This window comes from Gossypium raimondii, chromosome 5, assembly GCF_025698545.1.
Source record: "Gossypium raimondii isolate GPD5lz chromosome 5, ASM2569854v1, whole genome shotgun sequence".
Taxonomy (NCBI): domain Eukaryota; kingdom Viridiplantae; phylum Streptophyta; class Magnoliopsida; order Malvales; family Malvaceae; genus Gossypium; species Gossypium raimondii.
Window position 1 is genome coordinate 3,814,679 of NC_068569.1, and position 18,254 is coordinate 3,832,932.

At 34.0% G+C, this 18,254-nt stretch overlaps 3 protein-coding genes across 6 annotated transcripts; 2 read left to right on the forward strand and 1 right to left on the reverse strand.

Annotated features, from left to right (window-relative positions):
* The first annotated feature begins 1,891 nt into the window (after positions 1-1,891).
* On the forward strand, positions 1,892-8,021 carry LOC105769918 (protein ANTI-SILENCING 1). Of its 4 annotated transcripts, none has more exons than XM_012590878.2 (13): positions 1,892-2,136; positions 2,478-2,863; positions 3,396-3,564; positions 3,670-4,370; positions 4,981-5,007; positions 5,141-5,233; positions 5,384-5,462; positions 5,941-6,031; positions 6,615-6,714; positions 6,883-6,999; positions 7,083-7,164; positions 7,278-7,358; positions 7,580-8,021. In XM_012590878.2, exons 2-11 carry the CDS (start codon positions 2,519-2,521, stop codon positions 7,131-7,133), a joined length of 1,773 nt encoding a protein of 590 aa, XP_012446332.1. In that variant the 5' UTR covers positions 1,892-2,136; positions 2,478-2,518; the 3' UTR covers positions 7,134-7,164; positions 7,278-7,358; positions 7,580-8,021. The 4 variants fall into 4 exon arrangements, with proteins under 4 accessions (XP_012446332.1, XP_012446334.1, XP_052487507.1 ...); XM_012590880.2 differs by having other exon boundaries at positions 7,629-8,021; XM_052631546.1 differs by lacking the exon at positions 1,892-2,136 and adding an exon at positions 2,154-2,283.
* Positions 8,022-8,957: 936 nt separating this feature from the next.
* Positions 8,958-12,527, forward strand: LOC105769728 (hypothetical protein). Its single transcript, XM_012590552.2, has 4 exons — positions 8,958-10,286; positions 10,781-10,956; positions 11,181-11,404; positions 11,563-12,527. The coding sequence occupies exons 1-4, from the start codon at positions 9,284-9,286 to the stop codon at positions 12,368-12,370; spliced, it is 2,211 nt and encodes a 736-aa protein (XP_012446006.1). The 5' UTR covers positions 8,958-9,283; the 3' UTR covers positions 12,371-12,527.
* A 2,674-nt stretch (positions 12,528-15,201) lies between these two features.
* On the reverse strand, positions 15,202-17,119 carry LOC105771091 (two-on-two hemoglobin-3). The gene is made up of 3 exons (XM_012592495.2): positions 16,711-17,119; positions 15,517-15,661; positions 15,202-15,440 (listed from the first exon to the last, which is right to left on the reverse strand). Exons 1-3 carry the CDS (start codon positions 17,003-17,005, stop codon positions 15,377-15,379), a joined length of 504 nt encoding a protein of 167 aa, XP_012447949.1. The 5' UTR covers positions 17,006-17,119; the 3' UTR covers positions 15,202-15,376.
* Positions 17,120-18,254: the final 1,135 nt, after the last annotated feature.

Sequence of the window (18,254 nt, forward strand, 5' to 3'; positions counted from 1 at the left end):
GCAACTCGAGCCTAAGTCACACCTGAGATTGTGAATACTCTAATCATCATGCTAAGAGGTTCCCCTCTCACTAAAGTTTAAGATTTAATCTATATTAAGTATTTTAATAAAAATATATTACAATTTTAATTGTAATTTAAAAATTTAAGCCCAACCAAAACACATTCTAGTATATATATTTACATATATCATATAAACCCATTGTATTATACTATAGTAAATGAAATAATGTAAAAAAAAGTATATGTTATAAATTTTATGATAGTTATCTATACTATTATTTAAATCATTGATTGAGTTGATATTACGGGCTAATTAGATAGTAAGTTTGAGAAATTATAAAATACCCATTCGTAATTAAAATAAATTATATTTTATGAGAACATTTTAGTTTTTTAATTTAAAAAATCCAATAAAAATACTTGTATATAGTTTGATTTAAACCTATGCTATTCACATTAATAAAATATTAATTTTACAAAAAATTATTTTAATATAATATTAACATTTTAATATAATATTAATATTGACATGCTTTTATTAAATTACTACTGTTATTATTTTGATATCATTTTGTCTTTTCATACTTTTATATAGTTTCAAAATAAAATAACTAAAATTAAAATTAACATATCTAAATGATTGAACCCATGTTTAATAAAATTTACAAACAAATTCTTTACCATCAAATCATTAATAAAAAAATTAACATAAAATGTTTTCTCTTACCAAATTTTTGAATATATATAATATCACTAATTATGTTAACCCGACAGTTAATTTTTAAAATAGAATTCCAATATTGATTTTTCTTCTCACTAACTTGATAGTATTTTGACGTGTTATAGAAAAATCGCAATACCATGATAAATAATTGGAGTGCATTTAATATTCTTAATATAATATATTTACCTATTTCAAATTTCTTTTACTCACAAGTTAAACTCTCTCTCTCTTTTTAATTTGTACATACTGCCATGTATTGTTAATATTACTAGTTTCAAACTACACATTTATTATTTATTTTATACACTTGCTTTCTAAATAGGTGGTTTTCATACGCATCCGTAATGCGACATAATTTCTAGTATTAATAATATAGTTGATTGAGTTGATATCACAAGTAAACTCAATAATTACTCAATATTTATTACAACACAATGATAAACAATTGTAGTACATTTAATATTATTAATATGGTATATTTACGTGTATACATTTCATTTTATTCACATTTTAATCTAGTTTTCCTTTTAATATCATACATATTACCTATGTTTGTTAATTAGCATTAAACCATAAATTTTATTATTTAATATATATTTCTTTAAATCAATTTCTATATTTTCAATACGTAATTTTCACATGCATAAACTTACTATGTAATTTACACAAATTACAATTAAGAGTGCTTTAAGGTAAATTGAATGATAGAATCTTTATTTAAGGCAATAAATATTAATATTTAAAAATGAATAATAACGATGTATGCAGTAAAATATTCATTTCTTTAAAAAAAATGCACTCCGGAAAGAAAACTAAAAATACATACAAATAAAAAAATTAAATGACATTCTAAAGTTGATCTACGAATTAAAAATAAAATAAAAGCTAATCTATTTAGGATATTATTATTATTATTGCTATAGGTTTTAAGGTAATATTATACATAATTTATAATAATAAAAATCAGAAATACTTAAATTTTCTATTTAAAAATAATTCCCCATTAAATAGAAACTTAATAAAAAACTATTTTTTATAATTTAAAATTTTAAATATGATTAATTAATTTGTTTTGATTAAAATTGTGTTAATAAATTAAATATTTTATTATTATCTCATATTCTCATTATATAAAAAAGACTGCACATTAGCATAACTGCTGGAGAGTTGTTGAGTTGAGACCGATGGTGAATGAAGAGACTCCAGGGAGAAAGACGTCACAAGCACACATATAAGTAAGATTATTATTTTTGGTTTTAAAAGATTACAAGAAGAGGAAGGTTAAAGTTAGAGTTAACTAAAGCGAGCGAGACGAAGTCGTGACATTAAGGGTGCGACTCGCTAGGGTTTAAAAACAAAGAAAACAATTGCGAAGGCAATCACTCCTCACTCTTGGTCTCTTCTGAAAACGTAAGATAATTTCTCAAGAATCTTTCTATTTATCCAAGACATTAGAAGCTATTGCTCACGGCATTGGTTTATACGAATCAATTTTAGGGTTTTTTGCGGCTTTTGGTCCCCCCCCCGGGGAATGTAGTTTCTGGATGATATTTTACAGTAAGAAATTGTTTTCTTGGCGGTCGTTCCTAACCTCATTGATATTCAATTTTCATCGTATGTGTTTTTGTAATTGATAATTTTGGGTCCAGCTACTTCTTTTTCGTTTTATTTTAACAAAATATGTGAAAATATCACTAGAATGTTGTATTTGCATGTTGAATATTTCCGCCATTTTATTATTATTTTTTCAGGTTTTGTTATTTCTGGTTAAGTCGAGGCCAGCTGTGCGAGTATGGTAGAAGTCGATGGAATAGAGAACCTTGAATTCAAGTGGGGTAAAAAAAGAGGAACTGGGGGGATAAATACGAAAGTTCAGTTTTACGAATCATTTACTTATGACGGTATTGACTACACTCTTTATGACAATGTTTATCTTCACAAGGAAGGTGAACCATTGCCATATCTTGGAAAACTTATAAAAATATGGGAGACTGATAGTCGGTTGAAGAAAGTGAAGGTTTTATGGTTTTTCCAACCTTCTGAGATCTCAAATTATCTTTTCGTTGAATTGGCGCATCCAAATGAAGTATTTTTGGCATCTGGTGAAGGAGTAGGTCTTGCCAACATTAATCCATTGGTAATTGGGATTTTATAAAATTTGGTACTCTGATATTTCATTTTCTGGAAATCAACAGTTATAATTTATGTGTGGTGTGACTTGTAATTTACAGTTTGATTTCGTGAGTTTTAATAGTGACTGGTCAAGTGTTAATTTCCCCTTTTTTGCTTAGCTGTTGATATATTGCTAAATTTCTTCCATGAATGAGGTAGTTCACACTTGGACAGGAATTTGTCTGAAAAGGGCAACTGGTGTCCAATTCACTTTAGCCTCAAGGATATTAAAGTTTTGAATTGAATTGTTTGTCAGTTTATGTCTGAAGTAGCATCACGTACCTTGTTGTTGTTTTTTTTCGAGCAAACCTATCTTGTTAGATGTGGTTCAGTTTTAAAGTTTTCTTGGCACTTCAGCTTATATTTTCAAAATGTAATTTTGTCAATCAGCAAGGTACAGTATATAAGCATATACAGTTGAAATATCTCTTGTGTTTTTGACAGTGTTAAACATACATTTATCTACTTAGCTACTAATTCTGTTTGCATTAATTCAGGAAGCAATTGCTGGAAAATGCAATGTAGTTTGCATTTCAAAGGATGGCAGAAATCCACAACCTTCAGACGAAGATATCCAAATGGCTGACTATGTGTTTTACCGTACATTTGATGTCGGGCAGCGCATTATCTTGGACAAGATAGATGGAAAAATTGCTGGAATTGATGGTATTTCTTTTCAGTCATCTCATTTCTCTTCATTGTGATTTTTTTTTTTGGTGATGCTGGTTGTTTTGATTGTTGAACTTCCTGCTGTTTCTCAAATTCTTGCAGTTAAATTTATTTTTAACCAATCGGGTTCTCTGAAGCCTTGTTCTATTCATAACTTTAGTGTGGATGAACCTGCTAGTGAAAATGCTATTGAAGCAAATGGAAGAGTGGTTATGTCTAAGCTAAACTCATCTGCGAACCAAATTTCTGAAGATGATAGACAAGTGGAACAGAAACCTGTGGTTGCAGAGAATGGCTTTAACCACAAAGCTGAAGAGAATTCAGATGTTAAAGCTTCATCAGTTAAACCGAATCTCTCCCTGCAACAGGAGGTTGTTGCCGGTGTAGTTTCAGAGTCAGGTGAACTGGCCAAAACCAATGACAGATCTGGTGATAGGACAGGTTTGAGCCCTAAAATTAAAGCAAAAGCAGACTCTAAACTGAAAAACCCTTCTGGTGAGGAGATAGGTTGTGTCAATCAAGTCAAAAGTGAAGAAAAATTAAAATCCGTTAAGGATACAGTTGAGTTGGATGAGAGGCCACATAAGAAAGCAAAGCTTGATAATTCTGTGAAAGTCTCCAGTGACAAGGAAACTACAAAATGTGCTACAGAACCTTGTGGGACAGCCACAATTCCTTCCAAAAAGCTGAAGATTGATGATAAATTAAAAAAATCTACTAACTGCAAATCTCCTGCAGTGCCTTCAAATGATGGTATTAAAACTGGTGACAAAGCTATGGAAGTTACCCGTAGGCCTGATTCTGTAAGTGTTATTTTGGGGTTGTCTTCTTCTTTCCCTTTAATATTCGTGATCAATTTCATTTAAAAGCGTCTTATGTTGAACGAATAGGAGGCTCTATTTCACGTTATGCACAAAGCACGGGGTTGTAACTAATTTGTTAAGAAAGATGTGATTACTTTGCAAAATTCAATTGTTATTATGCTATTGTTTGACGTGATGGCTTTGTTGCAGTTCTTGTATTACTATATAGGTGATAGTTAAATCTTGTGACACCTTTTCTTTCTTTGTTCACCTCACTTTATAGCCTATTTTTTTTCCCTCCTGCGTTGAATCTTTTTTTTTTTTTTTTTAAATCACATGACCTCAAATTTCAATTTCTTTTAACATTAATGGAAGAATAATGTGGTCTCATGTGATTGTTTCTCCTACCTGGTTCTTGCTTCTACTCGAATTTCTTTTTGGATGAATAAATTTATTTGTGTAATCCTCATCATCCTGTACAATATCATGCTTGCAAGTTTCTGCTTTCCTCATTGCAGATTTACTATCCTGTTATCCTCTGTTGTTCTCCTTGATGTGGAAATTTCTTGTGAAGAAGTACTAACATTTTGCTGTTTATTCATGCTTACAGGATAGGAGCAAATGGTTTGGAGAACTCGTAAGCACTCCTCTGTCACTCCTAAACCAGTTGTTTAAATTATTTTCATAGCCTACTTTGATTGCTGTCATTTGTGGGAAAATTAGTCTACATTCTTTAAGCTGATCTTAAACTGCTTCCTACATTGTTTCAGCCTTGGGAAGAAAGTTTACGGGATGCACACGAGTTTGGAAAACTTGTTCTGTTTCAGAACTTGGATCCAGCTTACTCTTCAGCAGAAGTGGAGGTAATATTTATTATGAATCACAATTAGGTTGTGTTTGAAGCATTTTGTATTTACATGCATAAATTTCTGTTTTCTTTCACTTTTCCTCTCCCTACTTGTGTGGTTTGTACCTTTTATCTTTCTTATGAATAATGCATATTTATATTGCAGGATATAGTTTGGAATGCCTTCAATGAAACTTGCAGAGCAAAGGTGGTGCAGCAGACTGCATATTCTAGCCCTCATTTTGGTATAAACCTATCCCATGTGGAACTATGATGGGAAACAGTTTTCCTCTTGCAACTTAAAAAAGTAATATGGATTATCTGAAGTATGAAACAGAAATGTTGCCAAAATAATAGGAAATATTGTCTGATATTTTGATTATCAAGAGTCCCGATACAGAACTCTGCTATTATTCTCATTAGGTCAAGATATATAGTCAATATTTTGAAATATCAAACGGGATATGTCGGTCAAGGTTTCAAGAAAGGTGGACTGAGTATTATGGTTATTGCCATTGGTGTTTGCCTCAAGTGTTTTTTGTAGTGATGTGTCTGTCATATCGTCTTCATGTCCTTCCTTGCTTCTTCTTCCTAACATAGGTTATCAATATACCAATATCTAAAGCCTTGTGTAGAGCTAAAGCAGAATTTTTTGGTGCCCTCAAATATAACATGTAGTTGATAAATTGTGGATTTAAGGACATTAGTTGGTTCATGTTGTAGGACAAGCTTTTGCTATATTCAAGTCAAGGGAAGTTGCAGAGGATGTTATTAAAAAATTGGATGAGAGATGCCTGTTGCTACCAAATCGGAGGTATGCAATCATTATTAATAAGTGGTGCTGTACATATTTAATCAGTCAATACCTGGTCTGATGCTTCTTGAACCTGTGGGTTCAGCATCCATTGTAAAGCTATGCTGTGATTTGCTTGAGCTCATGTTGGTTAGAGTATGTTGCAGCAAGGACTGTATGCCCTGCCGATGAGCTACTGGTCTAGCAAACCCATCTCGTCCCCCCAAAAAAGATATTGTAGAATTTGTATATGCTTTTGTTTCGGTACCAAAAACCACTGGTATGCCCCTTACCACCCAAACCATTGAGAAGTTTCTTTTCATAACTTGGGCATTTTTTGTTTGTCCTTCCTTCTTTTTTTTGATGAACTAGTTCTTGACCAGCTTTCCTTTTGCCTTTTGGTCCTACAAAAAGATATAGTTCTAGGTTTTCTGGTCATATGATCTTATATTCTGTTGTGCCTTCACCTCATTGGCTCTATGCTGGTCCGTCTATTGTGAATTTCCGTCTTATTAATGACCTTTAGATTAACTTTCAGCATGCAGAACTGGCTTTAAGAGAAAGTGAGGATACTCTTTATTTTCTTTTATTTCTTGTTGTGTAGGCCGCTTGTAGCCAGCATTCCAAATCCTTGCTTCTCAAGGAAGCAGTCAATGTTTGCAGGCCATCTCATTGTTGATAAACTCAAATCCCAAAGGGAGATGGTACTCTCTTTCTCTCTCTTTCTCATTGTAGGTGTCTGTTAGGTGTTAGCATGTTTGCTTGGTTAATTACACCCACTGCCACATGGATGTAGTAAATTTGATTTATTTTGTGGTTTACTCCTCTTTCTTTTAATTTGTTACCGGATGTTCCCTTTTCCCCCCTCACAGAAAGCAGCAGTATCTACTTCACATTCTTCCCAGCCTAATACAGTTGAATATGATATGGCCATGGAATGGTTTTTAATGACTGAAAGATCCAATCAGTTCTGGAAAAAATTATACGAGGTTTTATGCTTCTGTTAACTTTTATTTTTGTTTCTGCCTTTTCTTGCTTTGTTTTTGCTAACCAAGTATTTTTGGATTTTCAGCAACAAGGGAAAGAGCTAAAAAAACTGAGGGTTAACTTTAAGTCCAAATGACCACTAATAATTTTGTCTTCCCCTGATTTTGGTGAGTAACTTCTAAAGCAACCTACTGGCTATACCACCCACTTCTGTTGTAAGCATATTAGTGCATCTCGTTTATAAACGATATGGCTGCTAAAGTGCCAATTTCCTGTATAGTATGTTCCTTTGAATTAAAAGGAAGCCATTTTGTGAAGCAAACCACTAATGCGGAGTTCTGTTTAGACCTCTGATATGAAGGTATGATCGCCGTTACTCTATTCCATTTCCCTACTTTTCGCCATTTTGCTGTTGTTGTTTGAGTTATCCATAGGCAATCTGGTGCTGCATGTGAACTATTTTTCTTCATGTCGGAAACTTCGTCCTAGGGTCCTGAACCTTCAATTGAAACGTCTTTGATATATTACTGGTGTTGTTTCTCAAGTTTATGTTGCCATTTTCTTCTGAAAAATGTTGTGCAGTTGTCAAGGTGTTGGAAGTGTGGAAACTTGATTCTAGTTGTGTTCTCAGATTCACTTCAATTAGGCGGTGCAACAGACGGGGTATGCAAAAATGGAGGCCCGAGCTGTGTTCGGTATTCAGGCAAATTTTGGGAAGTGTAATTATGATTTGCAGTTCAGTTTTAGCAAGATGGTTAGATCCTCTCATATACATATATTTTCTCGATTATGGGAAATTTGTATAATCCATCCTGCGATGCCCTCTTTTTTGCTAGGATGGGTTTTCCTAGCTGGCTGTTGTTTAGTTTTGTTTCCTCCTGCCGAACACTCTTGGGTTGTTTTTGCAGATTACAACTAACTTCCATGTTTGGAACTTTCAACTAAAAACATAATATGCTTAATCCTACAAGCTACTCAATTATGGGTTAAAACTTCAGAAATAATAATCTAAAACTTGTTCTTACGAACATGAGTGTTTCTAAATGGTAGCTACGGCCCATGGAGGCGCTGGGTGTTTGTCAACAAATACAACTTATGATCTTTTGCGTACGTTGCTTGTAAGTAATGATCCAAAGAATGTTTTTCATGGGTAGGCTTTTTTTTTTCTTTTTTATATTGACATGCCTACTACCGTATTTACCTGTCCTTTTCACTTTTCCAAGTTTGGATTTTATTATTAATAAGATAGACTGACATTGGACATGCTTTGCCAAGAAGAATATCAAATATCAATACAACTTTTGTTCATTTCAATCTCCGTGACTTTTTTATTCTGTCAAAAACATAAAATGAAGGCAACTAACGTGGCTTAAAACTCAAAAGTTAGTCTTTTTCTATGAAAAATGAGGTAGGAGGCATAATTTTTCAATCGAGGATTCGCTTTTAAAATAAATGTTATATACAAGACTATCTGGCTGTTAGCATCTAGTTGCAAAGTGCCAGAGTCATGCTATTGTTGCTTTAGATCACAAAGTTTCATTATTTATTTTAAATAATAAAAATGTAAACACTACTTTCACCGAGTTTTTTTTTTCTTCAAATTTCAACTCTTCTTTTTCCAACATTGTTTAAATTGAACTGTTGAAGTTGAAGTAGTCACACAAAAAATATTCCAGCTGAATCCGCTCACCTAATACCTAATTCATGGAGATTAATGGTTAACTTAATTTGTAGGGTCTTATCTTTTGCTTGCTTCTGTTTCTTTTCAATCTTTTAATTCTTAAACATATATTAGAGCCCAGAAAAAGAAAGAAACTTAGAGTGCAATTTAAAAATCGTAAGATTTGATTCATCAAAACTTGAAGGGGATGAGAGACGTCGATCAAGAGGACATAATTGCAAGGTTAACAAAACAAACGGCGTCGTAATACCATTTTTTGTTCTTTAATATGACCGTTGTTTAAATATTTCATATAAGAAAGAGAAAGAGAAAAGACACCTGGTAATCAATTAGAGCGAGTACAAAGGTATCACCCTGCCCTACCCCATCTCTCATTTCTTTCTTTCTTTCCCTCTCTGCTCTCGCAGCCTGCGCCTTGCTTTGCCTTGCCTTGTTTACTTCTCATCTTTGTTCCTAATCCTCTTTGTTTTCTGTCACATCTAACTCCGACCCATTTTCAAACTAATAAGAAAGAAGGAAAACCGAAGCACCGTCTGCCGTTCGGTGCTCACTATCCCAGTTGGTGGAAACGGAAAGGTTTTTATATATTTTTCCCTTTCTCGCAAATGGGTTGCGCCCAATCCAGAATAGATAACGAAGAATCAGTGGCTCGTTGCAAGGACCGGAAAATCTTAATGAAAGAAGCGGTGGTAGCTCGCAACGCTTTTGCAGCTGCTCATTCTGGCTACGCCATTTCTTTGAAGAATACCGGTGCTGCTTTGAGTGACTATGGTCATGGTGAAGCGGAAGTGCCTCTCCAACACCCTCACCAGATCCCTCCTCTCGACTCTACCCCTCAACCGCCTCCACCGCCTCCGATGATGGACAACCTCCCTCCACCGCCTCCGCTTCCTAACTTCTCTCCTAGCCCCGTTGTCCCCATCAAACGCGCCGTTAGTATGCCGGCAATGCCCGTCAAGAGTCGTAAGGAGTTCGATGCTTCCCTCGCTATTGAAGAAGAAGAGGAGGAGGAAGAAGAAGAAGAAGAAGAAGAAGAACATCACGAGGGACACGAAGTGCGTGCCGGTAATAATAAGGAAGATTTGAGAAAAGATTCACGAGGGTCCCATAGGGAGGAGATAACTCCACCAAGGACTCCTGAGAACAACAATGTGGACCACCACACGCCTCCGATGCCCGAAGCTAAAAACGTGGCTTGGGATTACTTCTTCATGGTCGACGATAACATGCCGGGTCCGAGCTTGGATTTGCACGACGACAATGACGAAGAATCTACTAATCCGAATGTCGATGCTTTAGAGAACAATGTCAGTGGTGTAGGCCACGTCGAAGTTGATAGTGAGATTGAGCCAAAGACGCCGGAGAGGCCGGATAAGGTTGCGATGGCAGCTGAGGCTGATGGTAAGCAACAGGTACATATCGAGCACTCGAAAACGGCTCCGGCAGATTTCAGAAGAATGGTGAAGGCTGTTTCCGGTGTGAATTTAATGCAGGTTTTGAATGAGATTGATGACCATTTCTTGAAAGGCTCAGAGAGTGCTCAAGAGGTTTCTAAGATGCTGGAGGCCACAAGGTTGCATTATCATTCCAATTTTGCTGATAATCGAGGTAATTTACTTGGGTTTTTCATTTTTTGATCAAAGGCAGGGATCTGTCAACATCTTTTGTCAGAAAGATTGAAGCTTGAAGCATGTTTTTTTATCTGAATTTTTTTTTGAATGATTTAATACGCTTTTTTTGGTGTAAGGTGGCTTTACATTTAGATCTTGTTGTCCTTTAGCTTTATGTGAGAATCTGACCTTGACCTTAGATCTTTCCTTTTCTTTTCTTTTGTAGTTTTACATATATTAATATTTTTGGGGTCAAATGGTGCCTAGTTGACAATTCTAAAGTTTCTAATAGTTTGAAAGAGTCATCATTCTCTTGGATTGAGATCTAAGCATATGAATTTTGGCTTATAATCTTCTCTTACAGGTTGTAATTGCAGTTCTAATGAGAAATGCTTGAATAATTATCCTAAGAAAAAATGGAAAAATAAATGCTTTAATGTTTTTATATTGTGGACGTATATTGATCACATATTCGGATCCTGTTGATTGTAGGGCATATTGATCATTCTGAAAGGGTAATGCGTGTCATTACATGGAATAGGTCTTTCAGAGGTGCGATGAATGGTGAAAATCGGAAGGGTGAATTCGATTCTGATGAGTCTGAGACTCATGCCACTATTCTGGACAAGTTGCTAGCATGGGAGAAGAAACTTTATGATGAAGTGAAGGTGCATTTTAGATATTGGCTTTATTGTTTCTCTGTTCAAATTATACTGCCCGCTGCTTCCCATGGCAGTCTATAGAGATTCCTTTATAAGCACCATTGTGAAGCTCTTTTCTGCTAAATCTATTGGATGAATGAAAAGATTATTTTAACTGTAATATTGAAAAGCTATTCTTTTCTTTGGTTTGGTGTACTTCTGAATCTTATGGAATTTGGTCCCTGTTGTAGCAAGGAGAGATGATGAAGCTCGAATATAAACGGAAGGTTGCTTTGTTAAACAAGCAGAAGAAACATGGAGCTAGTGCTGAATCATTGGAAAAAGCAAAAGCAGCTGTAAGTCATTTGCACACGAGATACATAGTTGACATGCAGTCCATGGATTCAACAGTATCGGAAGTTAACCAAATACGTGATGAGCAGTTGTATCCAAAACTTTTTATGCTTGTTGATGGGTAAGTTTTTGTATGAAAATATCTAGAAAAAGGCCCGCATATTGCTTCTAATATTGCTTTCGTAGTATTTGGCATCGTTCTTTTATAAGTTAATCCCAAATTGTTTGTGTATGAAGTGAATTTATCATTGCCATAAAATTTGACATTCTAATTTGCAGGATGGCTAACATGTGGGCAAGGATGTGCATGCATCATGATAGCCAACTGAAGATTGTTGAAAAGCTTAAATCTCTCGACATTGCCTTTGCCTCCAAAGAAACAACAAAGCACCACCACGAGCGCACCATCCAACTTCATAATGTTGTCCAAGAATGGCATTCTCAGTTTGATAAGCTTGTCACTCATCAAAAGCAATACATCCAAGCTCTCAACAACTGGTTAAAGTTGAATCTCATCCCTATTGAAAGCAGCCTGAAAGAGAAAGTCTCGTCTCCTCCACGTGCACAGAATCCTCCCATCCAAAAACTCCTCCATACATGGCATGATTATCTTGAAAAGCTTCCCGATGAGGTCGCTAAATCTGCTATCTCTTCGTTTGCTGCTGTGATAAAAACCATAATCATCCATCAAGAGGAAGAGATGAAACTAAAAGAAAAGTGTGAGGAAACCCGGAAGGAATTTCTGCGAAAGAGTCAGGCTTTTGAGGAATGGTATCATAAGTATAGGCAACGGAGATCTGGATCAGATGAGATGGATGCTGAAAGAGGGGAAGATGCAAACGCAAAGGATCCTGTATCAGAGAGGCAGTTTGCGGTTGAGAGCTTGAAAAAGAGGTTGGAAGAGGAAGTCGAAGCTCACGAAAAGCATTGCATTCAAGTGAGAGAGAAATCTTTGGGAAGCCTTAAAATCCGACTGCCTGAGCTATTCCGGGCTATGTCGGACTATTCTCATGCCTGCTCTGATGCTTATGAGAAGTTAAGGACTGTTATCCAGTCACAAAAACCAAATACTGCTCCCTCAAAATAGAATCAGCTCTGTTTTGCTAGTAATTTCCTATTAACTCGTATCATCTCAGTTAACTGCAGCTTTAGGCAATGCAATAGAGCAATGCGTTATTTAATATCTATGTGCAAAAGAACATGTGCTATGCTGGTAAGGTTACTAATTTTGATTTTGACTCTAATTCCCATCTAAGGATAGGGGACGTACTTTGGTATCAGAAAGGATGAGCACGTGATATGTAAAACGGGTGCAATATTTTGAATCTCAAATCTTCTAGATGTATGTTATGCAGCAACCCTTGTGTTCAACTATTGAATAATCATGATAGCGACTTAATAGCTGATAAAATATGACTCTAAAACATTATCCGTTTGCTGTTGTAAGCCAACATTTATATATATATATGGGGAAGGATAATAATTACTAAGAATATATAAATAGATTTATTAAAGTAAAATTAAATTGATATAATGTGTAAAATTTAAGAGTAAAATTTATTATTATACCCATTAAAATATAACATTAATTATTCACTTTTAAAAATGATATAAATTAAGTTTTTTTACAAATATGAAAATATATATTTAGGGTATACTAACGAGATCAAACTTCTCAAATAATTGATTTCCATTCTAATTCGATTTCTAATCCTTGGAAAAATCGTGTCACTTTCAGCTGTCTCTATCTATATATTTTATATAAAACAAAATGCAAAAATGGGCACGCCGCTAGCAAAGGATGACTCTTTCGGCGGTTTAAGTTTTTAACTTTTTGACTGTTAAAGCTTCAAACTTTCTAGTTTCTGGCACTTATATTAGTCTTGTTGCTTACCTTTAAACTCACTCAAGGTCAAGCCTTTAACCTTATTTCCATTCATTCCTCATTTTTTTTCTTCTTCCGGGTCTAATTTTTCTTCATTTATTCCAATTTCATCATTATCTCTTAAGCAAAAATAAATAAATTACATTGAATTATTCTTAAGTTGGTCAAAAGCTGTCATCTTTTTTAGCATTCTTTTCATGCAAAATATGGATAGCCAAGCCGCTTTTGCAGCCAAGTTAGTTTGGCTTTAAACATTCTCAAAACATAACGTCATCAATGGACATTTCTCTTTTTTTTAAAGACGAAATGATAAAATGTAGTTACTTAAATCATGATTTTATATATAATTAAATTATACAGTCACGTTACATGCATTTATATAAACCTTATCATCCCATTCTCACCCAAGCCTAGAACATGACTTTAATGCCAAAAAAAAAAAAAGTCATAGTTTCTTCATTTCTAGCTTAGCCATGGAAATCAAAATATGGCACAGGCAATGCTCAAGCAGATTGGAAACCATCAAATTAGGCCGGAGCTACACGCAACGTGGCCACGATGAACATTCCAAGCCCAAGTGGAGAACGTTTTGGAAGATATTCACAAGAGAAAGGAAGAAAATCTTCGCTTCTCCAGTTGGATTCCAGGCTTCTTATGACCCAGATGAATATTCACAGAATTTTGATCAAGGAACCGGTTGGGCTGAACCGGATAATCTTTCTCGGTCTTTCTCAGCTCGGTTTGCTGATCCATCTAGGATCTCAAGAAGGAACCCGTTGCGTTCATGTGATTGGCAAATGAATGACAGCTAAGAATGTTCTTCTGCTCTGCTGTGTGTGTTTTAATTATCTTCTCAGTTTGATCTCCTGGTTTTGTATAAATATTTCTCTTCTTGTTGCTACTCTAAATTTTGATTATAAGATCATTTACTTAGTTTGGACTGATCTTTTCTCTGCAATTATATTGGATTCAAGTCAACGATTAGAATTAAAGATGGTAAATTCTTACAACATTAATGTATAAGTGATTCAAGCCATTATTTGAGTCAAACCCATGTTCTGATTTTGGTCCAAAACTATTACTTTAGCTGATCATTTAAACCTAGATAATATGTTCCAAAGCATGTTTGAGTGTTTCTATGTTGAGGTCTCAATACAAAATGATGAAAAAAAACGGAGAAAAAAGAAACGGAATGTTTCAGCTTTATTCACAAGTAGAAGAAGATACTTTTTTTGAGAGGCTTCTGTTCATCCCTCATTTCTTACTGTTCACTAGTGGAAGGCACCATGATATAAAAAGCAAAGAGAATCTTTCAGTACTTTAGTGTTTGTTTCCTTTGTATTTTATGGATATAGTCATACATATTCATATAGATCTGATTCTAGGCATTTGGCACCGCCAGTGCCAAACCATCCTTGATGGTGGATCCACTTGGAGTCCATTGTCAGTCATTCAATTATGCGTAAAGTTGATCAAGCAAAATAAACAACTTTTTTTCCTTACAACAAATCTAGAAAGAATACTGATTAAGAAAAAAGGTACGATGATCATATATTCCTTGTAGTCTATTATTTTTAAAAGGATTCCTTTCACGACGATGACATAAACCTTGATGCCTTAACCTTTTAGTGTTGGAAATTGAAAATCATAGATTCCGAGGGAAAAAAAAAGTAAGAATTTTATTTTTTTATTTTTGTATTAATGTTTAATGTTTGAAGTTTACGACTCCTCTTAATATCATTTCTCAAATTTGAACATACATTTAAAATACTATATTTTATCAATAAATTGGTAAATAGTATGAGCATCACATTAGCGACTCATGAAGCCAACTTAAATCACTTTGGAATGAGTGTCTTAAACATGTAGCTCACATGGTTGGAGACTTCGAGGCCCGTCCCATCCCATCCCATCCCATCCCATCAGTTGTGGTCCTAGTAGATTTGCAAATGCCAGTTTAGCTACTGCTGCTACCGTGTTACCATGTAGCATAACCTTAATCAATATCAGTTCAGTTCGAGTGCACGGAATCATGGACAACCAGTACAATACAATCAGTATTAATGTAAAAGGTTCAGGATTCATATAAAACGACGGTGTATGTTACAAGTTACAACGATACATGGTTAATGAAAGCCGACTTCCATGGTTGCGTAAGGATTCCCGTTAGTAAATTTATGATGCAGCTGGTTTGCTGGCACCATGCTCTCATGGAACTCGTTGGTTTTGATTCTTCAACTCATCACCAGCCACAAGAAAGAATGCAGTGTGCCTGAGAAAACAAATTATAAGGAAAAGCACAATATATTAGGAACAAACAAAGATGAAGGAAGATAAAAAAAATGTACCTAAAAAATTTCATCATTTTGAGTTTTGAATCGGCATCGATGTATGGGGTGCTCTCTAATGCCTTCTCCATATGATGCAGCCATCTCTCTGCAGCTTGGTGCGTGACTGGAAATGGCCTATGACGCCCAATCAACGCAGGGTCACCTGCCAAGGCATCACAACAAAAGCTGAAAACAGCAACATAAATCCAGTCCAAGAAATTGTTAAAACAATAAAGGATAGAAGCATTATTTCCAAAACTTTTATTCTTTATGATTTATTACCCCATGCAACCGCAACATTAAAAGGGAAACTTTATCCTTTTATATCACTCTCACATGATAGAAGACTAAACATAAAGCCATTAAAGCGTGTAAAAAAGCAAGGTTGCTCCTAAAGCCATCAAATATACATAAATGTCAAAGCTATGAAATTAAAAGTAAGGCTATGATGGTTTGCTTTTGGCTTTCTCATTGTAATGTCTCACAAAGAAAATCAAGGAAAAAATTTTGTGACAGCCGGAAGACATTTTAGGTTGCAATTTGACAGTAGGTTAATGTGATTGTGAAGTCAGTTAAAAACTAGCGGTTGATCGTGGCGGTGCACCTCGGGTAACTTTTTGGTATTGTCAATTTGGCGGTCCTTGTTATGTATATCTCTCTCTTCCACTGGGCTTTTATGAAGACCACAGCATGCAACTTTAGAACCATGGGAACAGAAGGTTCTAAATCTGGTGTCTTTTTATGTTTGCACTTAATTACTCTTGTTTAGAGGGTTGTGTTTCCATTCTAACTTGTTTTTTTTTTCTTGAATAAATAGAAATACTGTATCTTTTTTTTTTAAATACAATTTTGTCAAGGAAAAAAGAAACATGTTTAAAAAAGGCCAAACCAGGGTATGGAAGACTCTGCTTTTGCCAAGCCTGATAAAGGTGATTCTAACTTATAGAATAGAAAAAAAGAAAGTACGAAAGAAAGAAGGGATAAACCAACAAAGAATTGAGCTTACATTTGCTGTTGAAAAATTGGATCTCATGTTCACAATATTTACTCAAGAATTCTTTTCTTTCAGTTTCACATTCTTGAACTAATGTTCACTAAAACAAACTCCCAAAACCAGTGGAAAGATTTTGATAAAAGCTTAATTTTGAAACAAATAATAGAAGCAATTGACGATGCAATAATGAAAATAAATAAAATAGGAAGTTCCCCAACCTTTCCTCTCGGAATAAAGGGTAGGTCCTCCCATTCGTTCCACAAAGAATTCATATAGATTCTGAATGGCTTCTTCTTTCTTGGAATTAGCAAATATTGATCGAAACCACTCTTCTTCGTCATTGTAAACCCTGATTTCCAAGGCAATCAATAAAAAAGAACAAGATATTGAATTCCAAAAAAGACCCATTTGAGAAAGAATAGAAGACACCTGGTGTAAAAATTGGTGAAAGGTTGATGAAAGTTTGAAGACCCAATTTATGGAAGAGATTAGTATCGTCGATGGCAAAGGCATCGGCAGTATCAATGCCGCTCCATTCCGAAGCCTTTTGCCGAAGTGAATGCATGCATTTTGTTCATTTGTTGTCGTGTTTTTGGCTCCAACTACAAAAGAAGCAAATGAACAGAGTATCAGTTCAAGTTTACTTGTGCTGTCGCTGGACTACATACATATACTGGAAAAATGTATGGCTAAATTCTGTTATAAGTCCATCTACTCTTATCAAATATGAAATTTAGTCATTTTACTTTTCATATTTTAAAATTCAGATCCAATTGATGATACAATTAAAATTATTTTATTTGATTTAAGTTTATTGCAAGGTCATTTTTAGTTACATGACTACTAACTTTTAATTTTTAAATACCGCACCAATAAATTTAACAAAAAAAATTAATTGTATTAAAAATTAAAATTTTAAAAAATAGAGAAATTAAATTTATAAAAATAAAAGCATAAAAACTAAATTATAAATTTGTGAAGAATACAAGTATTTATAATACATTTTAACCATAATTTCTTTTATAGTGATTTAAAATAAGTAAAATCAAATCTGAAATGAAATCCATGTTTGGCATTGGGCGAGGAATGGACCTGTGGGATATGTGGCCGATGGTTTTGTTTTGTATTTTATTGTTTATATAAATAAGTTTTAATTTTGTACCATTTTATACATAAAATTTTATTTTGATTTAGTTTTCATATATTATTATCAGTATTATTTTATTTCAATATATTACTGCACAAACAATTATATTAATTCAATATAAAAATAAATATATATTAATTTTTTAAATATGTACAATTGAATCAAAATTAAAATTTTATGTATACATATAAATCACAATTCAAATTCTATATATATAATTACACCAAATTAAAATATATATATAAATTAATATGTATCCTGTATAAAACCACTGTTGGTACATCAATTCAGTAATAGGAATGGGATGAACCAACCAGTAACTTCCCTTTTTCCATTTTTACAATTAACTTTCCTTTTTCCAACAAACTTTCTTAAATTATGGAATCGTTGGGTATTTTATTCATTCAAGTGCAACAAACTGTTCTTCATGCCTTTTATAGCATATATCATATAAGTGGCTTTTTTGGAATCTTATCTTATAAGTTTAGAAAATTATGAAAATGATTCAATTTTAAGATTAATTAAGGGAATGATCTGATATTTATAATAGAGTTAGATGTCGCTACTTTTTCAGATGTCATCGCTTTAAAAGTTCCCCCAATAATACTTTAATCG